The sequence below is a fragment of the Cryptomeria japonica genome, chromosome 10 (assembly GCF_030272615.1).
Source record: "Cryptomeria japonica chromosome 10, Sugi_1.0, whole genome shotgun sequence".
NCBI classification, from domain to species: domain Eukaryota; kingdom Viridiplantae; phylum Streptophyta; class Pinopsida; order Cupressales; family Cupressaceae; genus Cryptomeria; species Cryptomeria japonica.
In genome coordinates this window covers 756,951,888-756,971,168 of record NC_081414.1, presented here as the reverse complement: position 1 = coordinate 756,971,168, position 19,281 = coordinate 756,951,888, and the positions used below count along the sequence as shown (strand labels likewise).

General features: G+C 34.7%; 1 protein-coding gene and 1 pseudogene across 1 annotated transcript; both read right to left on the bottom strand.

Moving 5' to 3' along the window:
• Positions 1-16,323: 16,323 nt before the first annotated feature.
• On the bottom strand, positions 16,324-17,740 carry LOC131046955 (NAD(P)H-quinone oxidoreductase subunit 1, chloroplastic-like; the record flags this gene model as incomplete). Its single annotated transcript, XM_059212758.1, has 2 exons — positions 16,324-16,517; positions 17,278-17,740. Coding segments are annotated over 2 exons (657 nt in total), but the record flags the coding sequence as incomplete, so codon positions are not given.
• A 97-nt stretch (positions 17,741-17,837) lies between these two features.
• LOC131046927 (NAD(P)H-quinone oxidoreductase subunit H, chloroplastic-like) lies at positions 17,838-19,054 on the bottom strand (annotated as a pseudogene).
• Positions 19,055-19,281: the final 227 nt, after the last annotated feature.

Here is a 19,281-nt window from a genome sequence, read left to right as displayed (position 1 = left end):
CCCTAAACTAATAGTCAGCCACCGGAAACCACTAGATGAGTGTCAATTTCCAACAATCTCCCCCTTTGGCATAGATGGCAACACTCGTGAAAAATGACTAAGTGTTGAGCACTATACACCAGTTCAAAAGAATCAAAAGAATTTCTAAGTCTCCCCCTTAGACAAATAATTCCATTCTTCAATATTGTACATTTTTCACCATTCATCTCCCCCTTTGACAACAATGCCAAAGATATTTACAAATACTTGAAGATGTCAGCATAAATAGTCTTCAAAAATCCTAGGTGAGTATCCCACCCACTCTTCAAGTTATCCAAAACTGTGATGAATGCACTAAATACAATAGCATGAATCTCTAATACCCTTAGGTCAAATGACATGGATCAGGCCATCTCCTTTATACAATCTAACTTATTACTCAACATAGTATGCAACCGGGGGGCAATTAGGTTCTGGAATTCACCTACTTTTCTCAAAATTTTGTCTTTGTCCGCTTGGAGGCTTGAGATATGATCATTTAGAGCTATAATCTGCCCTTCAGCACTTCTGGTTAGCCTTACATTAGGATCAAAAAACTGAGAAACACCAACAAGCTTTCCCTGGCAAATACCTATCTTCTTGTCTATGTCAACAGTGAGTTTAGGCAGAATTAAACAAGATTTATACAATTTACTGCCTTTTGATAATGTATCAGAAATAATCTCCAGTCTCTTATTTAATCTCACTCTATCATCCTCAATCATCTTCTAGGATGTCTAAATTATAACATCCTTAAATTTATCCAGAACTTTATGAGTAGCAGTCTTCTCCAAAGAATCAAAACTTGTATTTACACTATTAATTAATCACAACAATTTACCAGATGGGTTGTTATTGGAATCTAACTGTACATTTTGAGCCACCTTCTACAAAACATTAATTAACATCAAAATTATGTTCTTGCCCTCAGATTCAGACTTCACCAAATCTTGGCTATCCTGAGCTTGCACAACAACTACAACCATGGGCTTCTCTACAGGAGACATCTTTCCAAGGTTTAGCAGACCATATAGATTTATAGGGATTTGAGGTGGGGTCCCTGCAGCTGGAGGAGTGACAATTGCCTGATCAACTTTACCTTTTCCTTTTTCAGACTCTCCAACCTTTGTCTCTGTAATTTTAGCATCCTTTTTCTCCTCCTCATCCCCTTTATCTTTTGTACCGATGTTGCCACTTGGTGTAGTATAAACTTGTTGGATCTTAGGAGCTATAGATATGTCCACCACTAGAGGATTATCATCGGTCTCAACATCAAGTGTAGTGTTACCCCAATCTTTCAGATGTTCCTCAATCTGAGCTTCATCCTTCTGACTGAGATGACTTAAATGCATCCATGTATAGGGGATCACTTTGAGTGATTTTCTTCCATATATCCTTTGTCTCTTCCCTCACTTCTTCCACATTTCTAATCATTAACCTGTTCACTTGTGTTTTCTTCTAAATTATTTCATATTTGCCTCCTCAATCAACCTCTTAGCTTCATCATGAGTAATACAGGTGCAAACATTTATTAGCTCTCTCTCCTTCATTTCCTTGGTTGTTTTATTTGTTGTCATTCTCCTTTCATCTATAAGGTTGTACAAATCCTTAGGAATGGTCTTCTCTAGCTCAATTAATGTCTTGCTAAAATTGTGCATGTTTAATATTGTAGCTTCTTCATTTTTTCTTCGATCAACTTCATTTAATTTCTCATAATAGGCTCTAAGGTTTTTGAAATTTCCATCCACAATTATTTCATCAATTAACTGTTATGTTGTTAGTGAGGGAATAGATTCAGATTTACCTTGCTTGACACTAGACTCAGGTTGAGTCTTGACTTTCCTTTCTCTCTTAGGCCTTCCGGTAGGAACACAATTTAATTTTGTCTTCTTTCTATGTTGGGCTCCACTAGAATGTGGCTTCCTCAGAACTCTAACAAATTATCCTTTCTTCTTTTCCTTTCCTACTTCCTCCTCAGACTCAGTTTCGAAAGCCACCAAAGATACTGAAACATAAGTTATTTTAGGGTTTTCCTTTTGCTTCAACACACCTACCCCAGATGGGCTAGGTCCTACAGATTGTGCCACTGGAGCAAGAGCAGACTTGGTCTCCTTAGGTTTGACCTTGGAGGGAACCAAATCAACCTTAGGTTTCTTGGTTTCCTCCTTGGCCACTTTCTACGCATGACTTTCTCTTGCTTTCTTCACCTCCTCCCAGGTGAAACCTATCTGAACTGCCACCTCCTCAACCATCTTGGTAACATTCCTTATTCGAGCAGGTGTAGTTAATTGCATATGTAAACTAAGGTCCTTCAACTTAAATGTACCAAATCTCCCTTCCTTAGGGTCCACCAATTGACTTAGAAGGTATTGGGCATATATGTCTCAAGAGTAACAGAGTCAACTTCATACCCCATGGGCATGATCCATACTATTCTAGGCTCTATATATTCCATCAGACATTGATCTTTGTGTATCATGAAGCATATGGTTTGCTCATACTTTTCAACTATCTCCTTAGAGATTGTCTCTTTGGTTTTAATTGCTACTTGGAAAGATTTAAAGTATCCCCAGAGAGCAGATATCCTTATTGTTGCATCACCTATTCCCCAGAATCCTTCTTTGATTTGTATGGCCATCGGTCTATCATAGGCCCATTGGACCTTTCCTTTCATACCGAGTATCTCATTCAGAAAGTATAAAGCCAAGAAAATAAGAAGTGTCCCACATTTGAATGTGTGCTTCTTATCCTACTTAATCTTATTCAAATTGATCAACAACTCATTCAAGAGGGTTGTGCACAAGTCATACCTTTTATCTTCTTTTGGAATCTGATATGCAGAGTAAATGGCCTTACCGAAGACAAAGTTGTACCTTCTTGACTGGTAATCCTTGTAACCGACCACCATTGATGAAAATTTCACATCATTCTCCAGAATGTCATTTATGGTTATCGATCTATTACAAAACTTGGAGCCAGTGGTGGCTATCACTATGTCATTTGACACTTTCCTCAAGTTGGGCACTTCACCAGTTATTGCTAGGCCTATTAAGGCTTGGATCACTTGTTTAGTGATCTTGTACAACCTATCAAGCAATATGAACTCCTCATTAACATGACAAATAATGTACCAGATCTACTTTGCTTCGTTGAACAACAAAAAATGAAAAAATTGTGAGAAACCCTTGACTTGAAGCACCTTGTACTCAGGTTTGAGATTTCCCAAACCATTCACCAAGTGTTTTTTTGTATAGGTCCAATATATCGGCATTACCAAGCTCCTCAAGATCAAAGTGTATGTAAGCCCTAATATCTTCATTATGAAGCATGCTGTAGGGAACCCATGAAAATTCACCTTCTAGATTGTCCTCAACTCACTTGAAAGGGTGTTTATTAAATGCAAGTCTGGCCCAATCCTTAATCTCAACCACCAAAGGGGTAGCAACACCAAAAGCTAAAGACATTTCAAATGCTAGGGTTTATAAAAACTGAAAGCCTGAACAAATAAATACCTTGATTCACAACCGGGCATTGAAATTCACTTTAGGAACATTGAAATCACTATTGAAATTTCCAAATCACTTTTCTCTACTTCTCTGCTCTATTCACTTGATCTCATTGTGACAAATGAAGCTTCAAAATCCACTTGTATCTTTCAAAAACCTAATTTTCCATTGCAATAAATGCAACTAGTTACCATGAATTTCATGAAGTCATATACTGGAGCATCAAGTCCTTTCTAAAACTTCCAGATAAAATTTGTGTATCTGATCTAAGCCTTCTACAACCTTCCAGAATCGTTTGCAGACCACCAAAGAGGGGGTTCTTAGAATCTACATGAAAATCTCCCCTAACGCATAAAGCCCTAGTTACCAGATGAATATCCTACACCAGATTCGAGTGCAGAACCATTGTCAGCTTTAGATTCATCTTTTCTAACCCACATCTTCTCATGTTTGTCTCTGATCTCTTCTACTTTCTCCTTTCCCTTCTCATCTGATTTGCTTTTGTCTATCGAAGCATTGTTCTTGCTTCTACAGTATTTTGCAAAGTGACCGATTTTGTTACATGCATGACAAATAACATTATTTTGCATAAGTTTGAAGTTCATCTGATTTGGTCTTGTCTTGCACTGGTTAGAGATATGTCCAAACATCCCACAAGCATAGCACCTTATGTTCTGGAAGTTATTCATTACTGCTCTACACATATTTGACTTGTGACCAAAATTATTGCACATGAAACACTAACCGATAAAGGTAGAAATATTGTTCATGTTGTTCATTCCATTATTCATCTTACTTCTACATTGATTCACCATATCACCAAATTTATTGCAAGTAAATCATCTACCATTGAATTTATGATTATTAGGTTGCCTTACCGAAGGATTATTTCTTTTCTTCTAATCAGGTTTTGTATTGCCTTGTCTAGATCACGAGGATTCATCTTTGTCAAATCCAAGTCCTCGCAAGTCCTTTCCATGTCTCTAACTTTCCAGCATCTCATCAAACCTTTCTAAGCTAGCTTTGAATTCGTCTTTGTATACATTGGAAATAACAAGTTCATCCCTTAAGGAAGCAATCTGTCTTTCAATTTCTTGACCATTATCTGTGTCAACTCAAGCTTCAACTGATCATTCTCATAGGTAAGCTTGAAGAATTTATCCACTCTTTCCTTCAATGATTGTGCCAGATTCTCTTCATTCTTCTTCTCATCCTCAATCTCTTTAGTCAACCTCATCACAATAGATTGCATCTCATTCTTCAAGGCAACATTCTCTCTCTCAAGCTTGTTAACTTCATCGACTTTAACCTGGTATTCCATGATTTGATCTTCTTTCTCCTTTAGATTGTCCATCAATTCTTTCCTCTTATCTCTAGAAGTGTTTGCTTGATCCTTCAATTCATTAATGAAATCATCAACAACATTCAGGTTTTTCTTCAAGGTACAAATCTCATTTCTAGCTACATCAAGATCCTCAAGTGCCACACTAAATTGTCTCTAAAAACCAGAATCCATTGAATCAATCTCCCAGAACTTCCTTAAGTGGTTAAGCTTCCTTAGAGAAACACAACTCTGATACCAATTGTTGAATCAGGGATTACTGAGAGGGGTGGGGTGAATCAATGATCTACCAGTTAGCAGATTTTCAAACTTAACTTTCAACCACCACAAGCAAATACTAGGAAACTAAAATGCAAAAACATAAAACAAATAACGAAAAGATTATAACAATAGTACTTTTACATGGACATAAAACAAATAATGACAATATCATAACACCATACTTTGTCCTCTTATCACCATAAAGAATAGACAAAAGTTAGATGCAAAGAGTGAGTCATGTATTTTTATTGGGTATAGTGAGAAAAGCAAGGATTATAGATTGTATAATCCCATCACTAATAAGCTTATTCTCTCAAGAGATGTAATTTTTTATGAAGGAGGAGTTTATGGTCATCAAAAAGGCCATGTTGAGAAGACAAAATCTGTTTTGAATGATGATATACTTGCTGATATTGACCAGGACCAGCCAACTAATATTTATGTATCCAGTGGTTTAACTCCACCAAGAAACCCTTCATCAAGTTCTTCAGTACCAAGTTCAAGTCCAACTTCTTCTCCAAGTTCTACAAGGAAGGTAAGGAGATAGAGTGATATCTACCATAGGAGTGGAAATCAAGTACATGAAGAAAACCCAATAAGTAAGACAATGAATTTTGCTTTATTAGCCAAGGTTTCTTTTGAACCATCATGTTTTTAAGATGCATGTACTAATGAGGTTTGACTACAAGCCATGGAAGAAGAGATGGATTCCATTCATAGGAATGACACTTGGGAGTTGATAGAGCTTCCACATGACAAGAAGAAGATTGGCACCAAATGAGTCTACAAGACTAAGTTTAACAGTGATGGGAGTGTTGAAACACACAAGGCAAGATTAGTTGCTAAAGGCTTCACATAGAAGTATGGAATTGATTATGAAGAGACATTTGCACCAGTAGCAAGACAAGAGACTATTAGAATGTTGATTTCATTAGCAACTCATAAGAAGTGGAGCATACGTCATATGGATGTGAAAAATGCCTTCTTGAATGGGTACTTAGAAGAGGAAGCATATGTGGAGCAGCCACAAGGTTTTGAAGTGGAAGGAAAAGAGCATCATGTGTATAGGTTGAAGAAGGCTTTGTATGGTCTCAAGAAAGCACCAAGAGCGTGGTATGCCAGGATTGATGGATACTTTTAGGAGAATGGCTTCCAGAGAAGTAAGGGTGATCCTACCCTTTACTACAAGCAAGAAGGTACTAATATTCTAATCGTAAGTTTGTATGTTGATGATCTTTTGTATATATGTAGTAGTTATAAGATGAAAGATGAATTCAAAGTTGCTATGATGTATGAATTTGAGATGAAAGATCTAGGTGTCATGAAATATTTTCTTGGAATGGAGGTTTATCCAAGAAAGGATGAGATTTTCATTTGTCAAACAAAGTATGCACAGGATATGCTGAAGAAATTTGGTATGCTTTATTGTAACTCATCACCCACTCCAAGTGCTCATGGAGTTGTGTTACGTATAGATGATGGAGCTGATTTAGTTGATGCGACAACTTACAAAAAAATTGTGGGGAGCTTGATGTTTCTAACCCACACAGGGCCTGATATTACATATTCAGTTTCACTTGTTTCAAGGTATATGACAAATCCATCAGAAATACATATGAAGGCAGCCAAGAGGATTTTGAGGTATGTGAAAGGAACTCTAAATTTTGTTATTCATTACTACTCTTCTGAAAAGTTTAATCTTGTAGGCTTTAGTGATTCAAATTGGGGAGGTAGTATGGATGACCGTAAGTCCACATCTAGAAATTGTTTCTCTTTTGGTTTAGGTTTGGTTACATAGAGCTCTAAAAAGAAAAGCATTGTTATCATCTCATCCATAGAAGAAGATTATGTTGCAATTACCTCAGCAAGTACACAAGGTCTTTGGCTCAGAAACTTTTTTGAATAAATTGGAGAAAAGCAAATTTAGCCTACAGTGATTTATTGTGACAATGTGAGTGCCATCAAGTTAGTGAAGAATCTAGTTCATCACAGTAGAACAAAGAATTTTGATATGAAATATCACTTCATATGAGATTTGGTGCAGAAGAAGGACATTGAATTGAAGCACATCAACAACCAGGATCAATTAGCGGATATATTCACTAAGACGGTTGCAAAAGCTCAATTTTTAGCACTATGAGAACAAATTGTGAACCCTCTCAGCATCAAGGGGGAGTATGTGGAGAACTGATGGTGGTCAAGCATGCGGCTACATGCATTAACATCTTTCTTTGCATCCACTGATCATGCAACTGCAAGTTTGTCCGTTTACCCTCCAGCGTAATGCACCACCGCATGATCCAAGATCCACTGCTGAACACTACCATGCAGCAAGTTGAATTTAGGAGGGTCGAAAATAGCTTTAAAATATTTAATAGTTTTTATTACTTATGCAAATAAAGCATGTTGTGCATGCAATTAGAATAATATTAGTTTGGAGAGCTTTCGTTAGAGCCATCACCGTATAGTGCATGCCTGTAGAAAGTTAGTTTTTCTAGCTAAATAAAGCATTCTATGCATGCTATGACTTTTTAGAGTTTTCGTGTTATTATAAAAAAAATTTATTAGCAAAGTTAACTGCTATTAGTTTTCTTTACGGTGACTTTAATAAAGGTTGTGATCTCTATTTAAAGCCAACCTTTTTGTAATTTCTTATTAAGTTGCAATTAAATAATTTCTGTGTGGAGTTCTAAAATGGATAAGTTATTTTAATTCTGAGTTGTGTGTTTTCACTATAACGGTTATTGGGGGGTCAATATGACAATAAGTGTACGGGTATTGGAACTATGTTAGTTATTGGTGCTCTTCCCCTAGTTCTTGTGTTGAAGATAGTTGCTGATTTTCTAATTTCTATTTAATGTCTGAATATATTTAATTAACAAGACACCATAGTGATTAGTTTAGAGTAGAAAAGAGGAAATCATCTAGACAAAGTAAGGAGAAATGTGTTGAGATAGAAAGGGAGAGAGGGAGAAATAAACAGAGATATAGAGTGAGGTAGATTGAGAAATGACGATAAAGAGAGAAAGAGAGATATAGAGTGATATATCTAGATATATAGGATTATATAGGATGAGGGAGAAGGAGAGGTAGATATATATATATACATACATACATACATATATATATATATGTATATGTATATATATATATACACATATACATATATATATATGTATGTATGTATGTATATATATATGTATGTATATATATATATACACATACATATATATATATATACACATACATATATATATATGTATGTATGTATATATATATATATATGTATATATATACATATACATATGTATATGTATATATACATATGTACATATGTATATATACATGTATACATACATACATATATATATATATATATATTGTGAGATAGAGTGATAGAGATGTAGGAGATTTAGAAAGAGGGGAAAAGGTTGAGAGATAGAGAAGTAGATAAAAACAAATAGAGAGGGAGGGAGAGAGAAGGAGAGAGATGTCTATAGTGTGGTTAGTTTAGAGTAGATAGAAGTATAGATAAAGATAAGGTGAGAAGAAGAGGGAGATAAATAGATAGAGAAGTGGAGAGAAGTAAAGGGAGAGATATAGATAAAGAGATACATATATAGAGAGGAAGAGATAGAGAAATAGAGAGAAAGAGATAGATAAGTATAATGGGAGAGGGTAGGGTAGGTGAAAGCAACATCACAATGTGAATTACAAGCCATAAAAAACATAACATAATGTTCTCAATCACATAATAGGAAAGGAAGATCATCTAAAAATAAGACAAAATTAAAAAGTACTTGAAATCTTAATCATTTTTATAGGGGTTAAACCTAAGCCCAAACCCTAGGGATGTAAGATGGGCCAAGTTCACCAATTTATAAACTTAATAGCATGACAAAAAGTGAAAATGGATGCATCAAGTTCCTGCCAATAGTTTGTTAGGATTAGTGTAGAAAATGGAAAAGAAAGAAGGAATATGTAAGGATAGATATAGAGAGGGAAAATGACATAGATATAAATATAGATGTTTAGCACGAGAGAGTGGAAAAGGGAGAATGGGGAGATATGTCTAGAGATAGAGGGGAGATAAGATAGAGGATATAAGAAGATATAATGTTAATGTTTTAATGCACATTATATGTAAAATTATTATTATATACATTAATTATATATTATATTATATATTTATTTAGTAGTCCCTATTATAAAACATAATATATAATAATATTAGGTTTTATTCATTGTTATGTTAGATTATTATAAAAGTTCTCTCTTGGTGTGACACAATTTTTTGGGCACAAAAGTTCACATAAGAATCCTATCAACCAATTACAATGTTTATTTTGATATAATATTTTATTTCTAATTTCCACATAAATATTCAAAATATTTCAAATACAAATATATTATGTATTCAATTTGTCAATATTATTGTGTGAAATGAATGCATAGGACAAAAAAATATCTATTAAAAAATATAATATTTCTAGATTGATTGTGAAAAATAAATTTTATGTAATGCATATTTAAATATAATGTGTTGATTTTGTAGTAATGAATCATTTTTACTTAACATCTGTTATGAAATTTGTTCTATGTCCATATTGAAAATTGATAATATTTTAAATATCATAGATAAATTCTACAAGTATCTAACAATAATTAGATGTAAAATTAAATTGTTTTTATTAATTGAAAATGAAATGTTGATACAGTAATGCTATGTCTTGTAGACACTTAAAAATGTCTCATTGATCATGTACTAATTATTCCTCTAACTGATTAAATAATCTTTATTATTTAATTAATTTAATTAATCTTTTTCTTCTAATTTCATATTTCCTCATAATCTTACTAATTATTCTATTTTTACTTCTATCATCATCTAATCATTTTAATCATTTTCTAATGTTAATTAAATATTTATTATTAAATTAATTCTGATTAATTCCCCAATTTAAATAATCTTTATTATTTAAATAAATTACTAATTATTCAATTTCTATCTCCAATTATCTAATCATTCAACACTCTTCTAAATATTAATTATTTAATTAATTGTGATTTAATCCTTTAAATTAAATAATCTTTATTATTTAATTAAATAGTTTCTTTAAATTATTTAATTAATTAATTAACTAATTGATTCTTCTAGTTCCCCCAAATTCTAATTTTATTTAATTTCTTATTTCTTCTAATTTCTTTCAAATTCAAATACATGTGCATGATTTCAAAAAACCAAATTGAAAATCAAAGTCAAGTTCTAAATATATTCAAATACTAAATTGAATTAAATTAAATTCAATTATTTGAATTAAAACCTCATGCAAAGATTAAATCGAAAATCTAAATCTAAATGCAAGCACATGCTAAATTAATTAATTAAATCATTTATCTCTCCAATCTCTATTTTCATCTTTCAGTTAGCTTTTTCTAAATTAAGCTCTCTGTGTCATCTTCTTTATTTCCTCCAATCATTATTTTTCTTGCTTCAGTTAACTCTTTCATCAATCAGTTGACTCCATTAATCTAATCAATCTATTGAGTTTCACTCCTACAATCAGCAATTCAACTATCAATTTTCATTTGAGCTCACCTGAGTTCCACCTCTTGATCATTTTGTTCCACCTTTCAATCAATCTCATCCAATTTTCTATAAATTAAGCATCCAATCTCCATTTTCAACAATCACAAACTTTGAAATATTTGTGTCACTTGCAGGCTACCAGCGCAATATCTGAGAGCCATCATACCACAAAGAGGAGAAGAGAAATGGAAGCAATACGCAGTCACAGAATAGGGAGTTCTTGATTTGATGATTTATAATTCCTATTTCTCAATTGTGTTATTTCATTGTATTGTTTGTTAAATTTTGATTGGGATCGGGATTCGTGATTTCCCTTTGTTTCTAATTGATGACTTTGCTAAGAGAAGATGAATTTTACATGCATACATTTTGGTGAATCCGACATGAACTAACAACAATTTAACCTTTTTCTGTGTTCTGTGTGATTATTGCAGATTGTGCGGATTTTTCATTTTTTTAACAGGTTGCACAAATTTTGAGAAAAGATTTTCTGTCACGCAATCGATCTTACATCGTCGCGCAATCGCATAGACAAAATTATGCATTCAACCCTTTGGGGTCACACAATCGCCCTGTCCCGATCACGCAATCACCCTTTTTGTGTCACGCATCCACAAGGTTAATTGTTGTTTTATTTTTCTTCTGTTTGCTATCAATTTTGTATAATTCTATCCTAAATTTGGTTAATCCAGGATCAAAATTACTTTTTACTTTAGGATTTGATTAAAAAAGTTTATGGCAAGAAAAGTTCAGTTCAAAATTTCAGGTGCAAGAAGGACGAAACAACAAAGGAGGGAGGCCAAACGATATCAAAAAGTTCTCTAGGCAGAAAAATTGATATAGGATTCGGAAGAACAACTGACCTTAGACAGGTATAATAGCCTAGTTCTTTCTTATACAGTTAAATATGATCTAATCAATATTAAATGGATAATGAGGGATTTGGCTAGGGCTTCACAAATGGTTTCGCAGGTTCCTGATCAGGTTTAGTTTTCTTGTATTTTTCTAATTTTCTTTTTTTTTTTGTTATCTACATCCTATCACGCAATCGAGCTGTTAGTGCTACGCAATAGACCAGATAGTGTTATGCATTCGGTCTATCAGATTTACGCATTCGCTCTATCATTGGTACGCATTTGGTCTGTAAGTATCACGCATTCGCTCAGGTACCATCATGCAATCGCCTGTGTCAAGTTTTGAATTTCTTTTTTTTTGTTGGTTTAATTTTACTACTAATATTCTGTTTTCAGCCTATGGTGGATTTGCAGAGAGGATTAGATTAGTAATTTTGCATGCACACCTCACACTTTAATTTTTAGTGCTTAAAATCAACAACAGCTAAAAAGGACATGCATGCACACCTCACACTTCAATTTTTAGTGCTTAAAATCAACAACAGTTAAAAAGGACATGCATGCACACCTCACACTTCAATTTTTAGTGCTTAAAATCAACAACAGTTAAAAAGGACATGCATGCATAATCTCACACTTTGTTGTTGGTGTTTAAAATGAACATGGGCTAAAATTGACATGCATGTATCTTACACTTGGTTTTTGGTGCTTAAAAATCAAACAAATGGTTAAAATTGACATGTATGCCTTCATTCTTGGATTTGGTGTTTAAAATTGACATGCACATGCAGATCTAACACCTAAATTTGGGCTATAAAATGAACTTGAATCAAGCTGCATTAGATTAAATCATTTTCCATTTTCTTAAGGGAAAAGAACTTTTTTTGTGTCTGGGGTGGACCTACAGTTGCACTAATTGACTTTCTACCTGCCATCGGGCTCTTGGGAGAAAGAAAGAAGGTGACAATGACATCCAAATTTTCTTTTTGTTCTGCATAGTGAGGGGTATCTTTGACTGGGGATTTCATCACCCCACAGAGGTACTTCAAATTGGGATGTGTTGGGGATATCATCTCTCCCAGCATACTCGCAAGCGGGTTTTTTGAGCCGTTATATAAATATACTGGTCAAGCGGCTAGAGTGTCGAGTGAATTCGATGTATGTGGGGGCCTTCCCTGCACCGATAAGATCAACTAAATCCTTAAGTGGCTTGCTTTGAGAATCCATCATTGGATCGGGACCCCTCGAAACCTAATACTAAGAACCAATTTAGTTGCCAAAAATCCTACGTTCAGTGGTTCCAGGAGTGTGGATCGTACCCCATAGATACCTCTCATGTACCTTACATTATGAGACAGAAATCCCTTGATGATAAGATCTTTGGATCTTTGGGGTAAGAGAGACAGGCATGCCCGAGAAGTGTGTGTCGTGGAGTGGAGCCAGTGTTGCCAGACTCTCTATCTGTCCATCTTGTTTCAGTATTTTGCTACGGGGGCCTCACTGAATGGTGTCCACTATCTAGCCTGAGATTATATTATGTGCTTTTTTATGTACCGTTGTGATAGACCAGTATTGAGTCAATCCCTTGGGCTAGTTCAGGCCCTATCCCACATATCTTCAAATTTTTTGAGATTGTATGAAAATTGAGTCAGTCAGCTATACACACTTACCAGCCATTGTTCTCAGATTTGGAAAACTGCAAAACATTGTCCTACACACGAAGTTACCAAAAACAAAGTCCATTTTGAAACTGATTCTCAAAAATCCTTACATACTTGTGACCTTAGGCAATCCCTCACATAGTCTTTTGCATAGTCCCACTTACGTCCTCATTATCATCCATAGTCTTTTGCATAGTCCTACTTACATCTTCAATATCGTCCATAGTATTTTGCATAATCCCACTTACGTCCTCATTATCGTCCATAGTCTTTTGCATAGTCCCACTTACGTCCTCATTATCGTCATACGTCTCTTACATAGTCCAACTTACATCCTAAATCTTTTGCTTTATCATCCATATTAGTTGCATAGTCCTATGTTAGCATATACATCTTCATCTAGACCTCATATACGTCTAAGTCCATTATCAGTTATAGGTTCATAGCATGTGCCTTCATGGGCCTCCTAGGTGATGGTTTGCTCCCCTTCAAGCAACCTAATATAGTTCCAAACGACGATCAGTGAGAAATCATTGATGGTATAGCTAACTTAGCTTGGGATTTAAGAAGAAGCACACCTCAATATATGGGAGTCATATACGAGATAGACATTGAGTCTAGGATTTCCCGTAAAATTGATAGAGAGATTGAAGCTGAACAACTTCGTCAACAAATGGAAAGACTTGCAATAGAGAAATCTAGAAATGCTAAAAAGGTCTCACATCAAAATCCTCAATAGAGAGTCTATTATAGTCTTGCATACCTCATATTTACGTCTACTATCTAGTGTTAGGTCATCATCTTGCATTGAACCATCCTTATATAAGCAATTTTAGATGCCCGTCACAAGATCCCAGAAAGCAAAAGGAATAATGGACTTGAACAACACATAGTCTATAAACCCTAATTGGAACATGGACATGTCAATAGGTCAACACTCAGGTACACAAACAATGACCACCTTAAACGAATTACAACAACATCTGACAAAGGAAGAAATTGAGTATGCACAACTAGACCCTCATGTCCTCATGATCCTAGATGCACTTATACATAGTGATAGGGACAAGTATCTTTCATTGTTAATACAAAATGGGGCAAAACTACCTAAGGATTTTGATGTCACAAAGATTTTACCACCAAGAAAAACTTTAGGTCAAGATAACAGTCAAACACCACCCTTGACACAAATACAAGCAACGGCATCCAGTCTTCCTCAAAGCGTACCTCTCCAAACAAATGTCAACACAAATGCAAAATTTCAAACAAGCATGTCATCTTCAGCGGTCAATGCTAGTATACCATCACAGAGCATACTGATAATATCAAGTGTCTCAGCACCTATTCAAACGCAAGCAACAAGTGCAACCCAACCTCCACTGGGATCCACATATAGTCATCAAAATGCAAACCTAGGTATTGCCAATACAACAAGTACAACTCAACCAAACATAGGTTCACATATCGCCTATTTTACATTATATAGTGGAACACACAACACACAAGGTTATAATCTTGGTACTTTCCAACAACCTCCTAGTTATGCAACCATGAATCCTTTTGTGGGACATACACAAACACAAGGTATACCTTTGACACCAACAAATATTCTGACACAAAAAATACAAAATTTGCAACAACCGATGACAACCATGCAAACTGGTAATGATAAAAAGAGCTACACAATGCAGGACTTACGTCCCTATCCATTTGATCACACATTATACATGCCACCTTTCCCACAACATTTTGAAACGCCCAAACTTGATAGATATCATGGGAAGGGTGGTCCTAGAGACCATATCAAAGAATTTTTTACGGCATGTATAGAATTGGCCTCAGAAGATACTTATCTCATGAGACTATTTCCTAAAAGTCTGGGAGGTCCGGCTTTAGAGTGGTTTTCTCATTTACCACCAACCATCACGTCATCGAGGGAATTAGCTGAATATTTTATTGCAAACTTCTCGCACAAAACTGACACCCCAGTTACTTTGATGGACTTATATGTCGCTAAACAATACAAAAATGAAACGTTTGCATCCTTCATACAATGATGGAGGGCTCTCTATAGGAGGTGCAAGACGGTTATCCCTGAAATAGAGTAAGTGGATATGTTCATAGAAAATTTGATCCCTAAGATTAAATATCTGTTACAAATGCAATGTCTAACCACATTTAAACAAATCACAGAAAAGGCTCTTAAATGTGAGAAGGGATTAGTAGAACAAGGTCTTATTAAGTATAGCAACACCAACAACAATGACAAATCCAAGTTTTGGTCAAAAAACAAAAATGTGACCAATGATGGTATTGTAGTGTCTAATGAGGCTATTATGAAATATTTACTTATGGGTGGAACAAGTTCTTCCATTCTTACTTATGGTCTTTCTTGGCTATATGGTCTATCTAGAGGAGAGATTGAACTTCAAGAAATAGCCAATGGTCTTATAAATACACAAATGTATAACTCTCCAGGAATTTGGATTGCACTTCTATCTATAATGGTAGGAATTGCATTCAAGCTTTCCCTAGTTCCTTTTCATCAATGGACCCCCGATGTATATGAAGGAGTGCGATTCATTTTACAAATTATGACATTTCTAAATCTCTTTTTTAGAGATGTTTCTATTTATAAAAACTCTATAGACATGTGGAAAAAAGACTGTTATTCCCACTTGGGCTAAGACATTACTTTTACCAAAAATTAAATTGAATTCAATTAAGGTAAAGCAAAGTAAGAAACAAACTAAATTGTTTGATTGAATCAACAAATAGCTTTTACAAGTTAGTTATTATGGGTAGTTTTTACAAAGGATCAGATTAATGACATGTACAATATTTTTATTCTTTATGTAGATGCTACATAGTAAGTTTTCATTCTTCAAAAACTACGAGTGTAAAAAAGAAGGCATCCGTCGACAAAAAGGTTACCCTAAGATGAGAATCGCATGACTATTCAGAACGATTTAAATCAGATGGTTTTATTTTTTATTTTTAATTCTTTCATAACTGCTGAACTTAAAAAAAAAAGGATTTACCATAATAACCACTGAGTAAGGATTCCTCGGAAAGTTAAGGATTAGCAATTCTATTCAGTTTGATAACCCACTACCAATTCTTCTTCCGCTTCTGGTAAGTCAAAGGGAAATCTCTCACATTCTGCCAGAGATGAGATGAAAAAAGCTAGAAACCCTATAGGTTGGCGCCACAAATTCCATCCTAAAAAACCATATCTGCATTGTGCTTCAACTATATCAAGTGTACTTGAACTATTGGATAATTATAGTCGACAGAAACATCACTGTTTTCATCTCTATTCCAAAACCGTACGTGAAACTTTCACTTCATACGGCTTCTCAATGGTCATTAATAAATAAAGAACAGAATAAAAAAGCACCAGAATATTCATAAATCGAACCAATGAGATTCTGTTTGCTACAAATAATAGGAGCTTTTGAACCTATCTCAACCTTCAGTATTTTTTTGTGGGAGAAAGAAAACTGTGGAAAGGATTACTTCGTTCTAGATAGCTATTTTTTTTAAGTAGATAGAAAGATATTCTAGATCGGGGTTCTGGAGAAGTACTACTTGATCATCCCTACCAATGTCAAGTCCTTATTTTTATCCCATTTCTATGGAAATATCTCTGGTCTAGATATCAGTTTCTTTTTTTTTCTTTTTTTTCACAAATCTTTTTAATATCTTGATGTTTCTCACCATCTACCTTTGCTTGATTTTTGGTATATAGGACAGTAGCTTCATACTTTTTTCCTTTGCCTCCCCGCTATTGGTCCCCAATGGCTAATATATGAACTGGGGTACACAGTTTTCACTGATTGTGCATGCTCTCACTCTTGTACATGGGAGATGGGACTTAATCATCTTACTGCAAGATTTGTAAACTGTTTGATCTCGCCCATATGACTATCTAGTTTTTTGATCGAAATGAAGGAATCCCATTCACTTCTATTTTTCCCTCTTTTTAGTTATTAGTAGAAATAAAAAGAGGGAAAAATGAATCTCATATTCCAACGAATCACATGTAGAGATATAGATAACACACATAAAGCTAAAGGAATTTCATAACTAATAGCTTGAGCAGCTGCTCGGAGACCACCTGAAAAAGAAAATTTATTATTTGATCCATATCCTGCTATAAGCAGTCCAAGGGGAGCAATACTTGAAATTGCAATCCAAAAAAAAATGCCTATACTAAGATCCATTAAAATAATGTGGTGACCAAAGGGAATTACTAAATAGCCTAAAAAAATAGGTATGACCACTACTGCTGGTCCAATACTAAATAACCAAATATCCCCCCTAGATGGAATAATATCCTCTTTTAGCAGTAGTTTTATTCCATCCGTCAAGGCTTGAATAATTCCCAAAGGACCGACGTATTCAGGTCCAATGCGTTGTTGTATTCTCGCAGATATTTTTCTTTCGAGCCATACAATAACTAATAATCCTATTGTAATTCCCAATAGAAGGATAATTATGTCGATTAGAATCCATATAAGACTAGAAATTTCTCTTGCAAATCCCAATCGAGAAAATAAATTGATAGCTTATTCTTCAAGATCTGCTATATTAATAACCATTTTAACGATCAACCTCTCCCATAATGATATCTATACTACCCAAAATTGTCATGATATCGGCTAATTTCATCCTTTTAACTAGTTGAGGAGGGATCTGCAAATTAATAAAACTAGGTGGTCGAATTTTCCATCTCCAGGGAAAAATATTATCATCTCCTATAAAAAAAATTCCTAGTTCCCCCTTGGGAGCTTCTACTCTCACGTAATGTTCTTGTTTTGATAACTCAAAAGTAGGGGGAGGTTTTTTACTGATAAATCGAGATTCGAAATCGTTCCATTGCGAATCTTTTCCCTTATTTAAACGTTGAACCTCTAAATTCTCATAGGAACCTCCCGGAATTACTTCTAGGGCCTATCTAATTATTTTTATAGATTCTTTCATTTCCCCGATTCGAAGAAAATAACGAGCTAACGAATCTCCTTCTTTTTGCCATTGGATTTCCCAATCCAATTCATCGTAGCATTCATAATGATCCACTTTACGAAGATCCCATTGGATTCTGGAAGCTCGTAGCATGGGTCCTGATAAACTCCAATCTATTGCTTCTTCTCTACTAATAATGCCTACTCCCTCAACTCGTTTCAAAAAGATAGGATTGCATGTAATAAGCCTTTCATATTCTGTCACTTTTGGGAGGAAATAATAGCAAAATCTAAGCATTTATCTATCCAACCATAGGGTAAATCTACAGCTACTCCTCCAATGTGGAAATAATTATGCATCATTCGCATGCCCGTGGCAGCTTCAAATAAATCATATATCATTTCCCTCTCTCTTAAAATAAAAGAAAGGAGTCTACGCACCAATATCAGCCATGAAAGGTCCAAGCCATAACAAATGAGAAGCTATATGACTTAACTCTAGCATAATCATTCTAATATCACTAGCCCTTTTAGGTATTTGAATATTTTCCAATTTTTCTAGCGCATTAACCATTATCGCCTCTGTGAACATAGTAACCAAATAATCCCATCATGTTACATAGGGGAGATATTGAACAATTGTTCGGTTCTCAGCAATTTTTCCATCCCTCTATGTAAATAACCTAATACAGGTCCACAGTCAATAACATCTTCACCATATATAGTAACAATCAGTCGAAGAACACCATGCATTGATGGATGATGAGGACCCATACTTACCATCATGAGGTCTTTCTCCCTAGCAACCATAATCATAACTCTTCCCCGGTTTTTTCAAAAATCAATGAGAACAAAAGAAAGAATGACAAAGAATGTCCATCTAAAGGCATTGTAACATTACCTATACAAGTAGGACCAATAATAGCAGAGGTCACTTTTCAAGTCTTGGACAAAGAGCTAGGATATAACATGTTATTGGGCCACCCATGGATTCACACCATGCAAGCAGTACCATCCACATTTTATTAGTGTGTCAAATTCCCATACAATGGTATTGAGATCACCATAAAGGGTGATCCAAA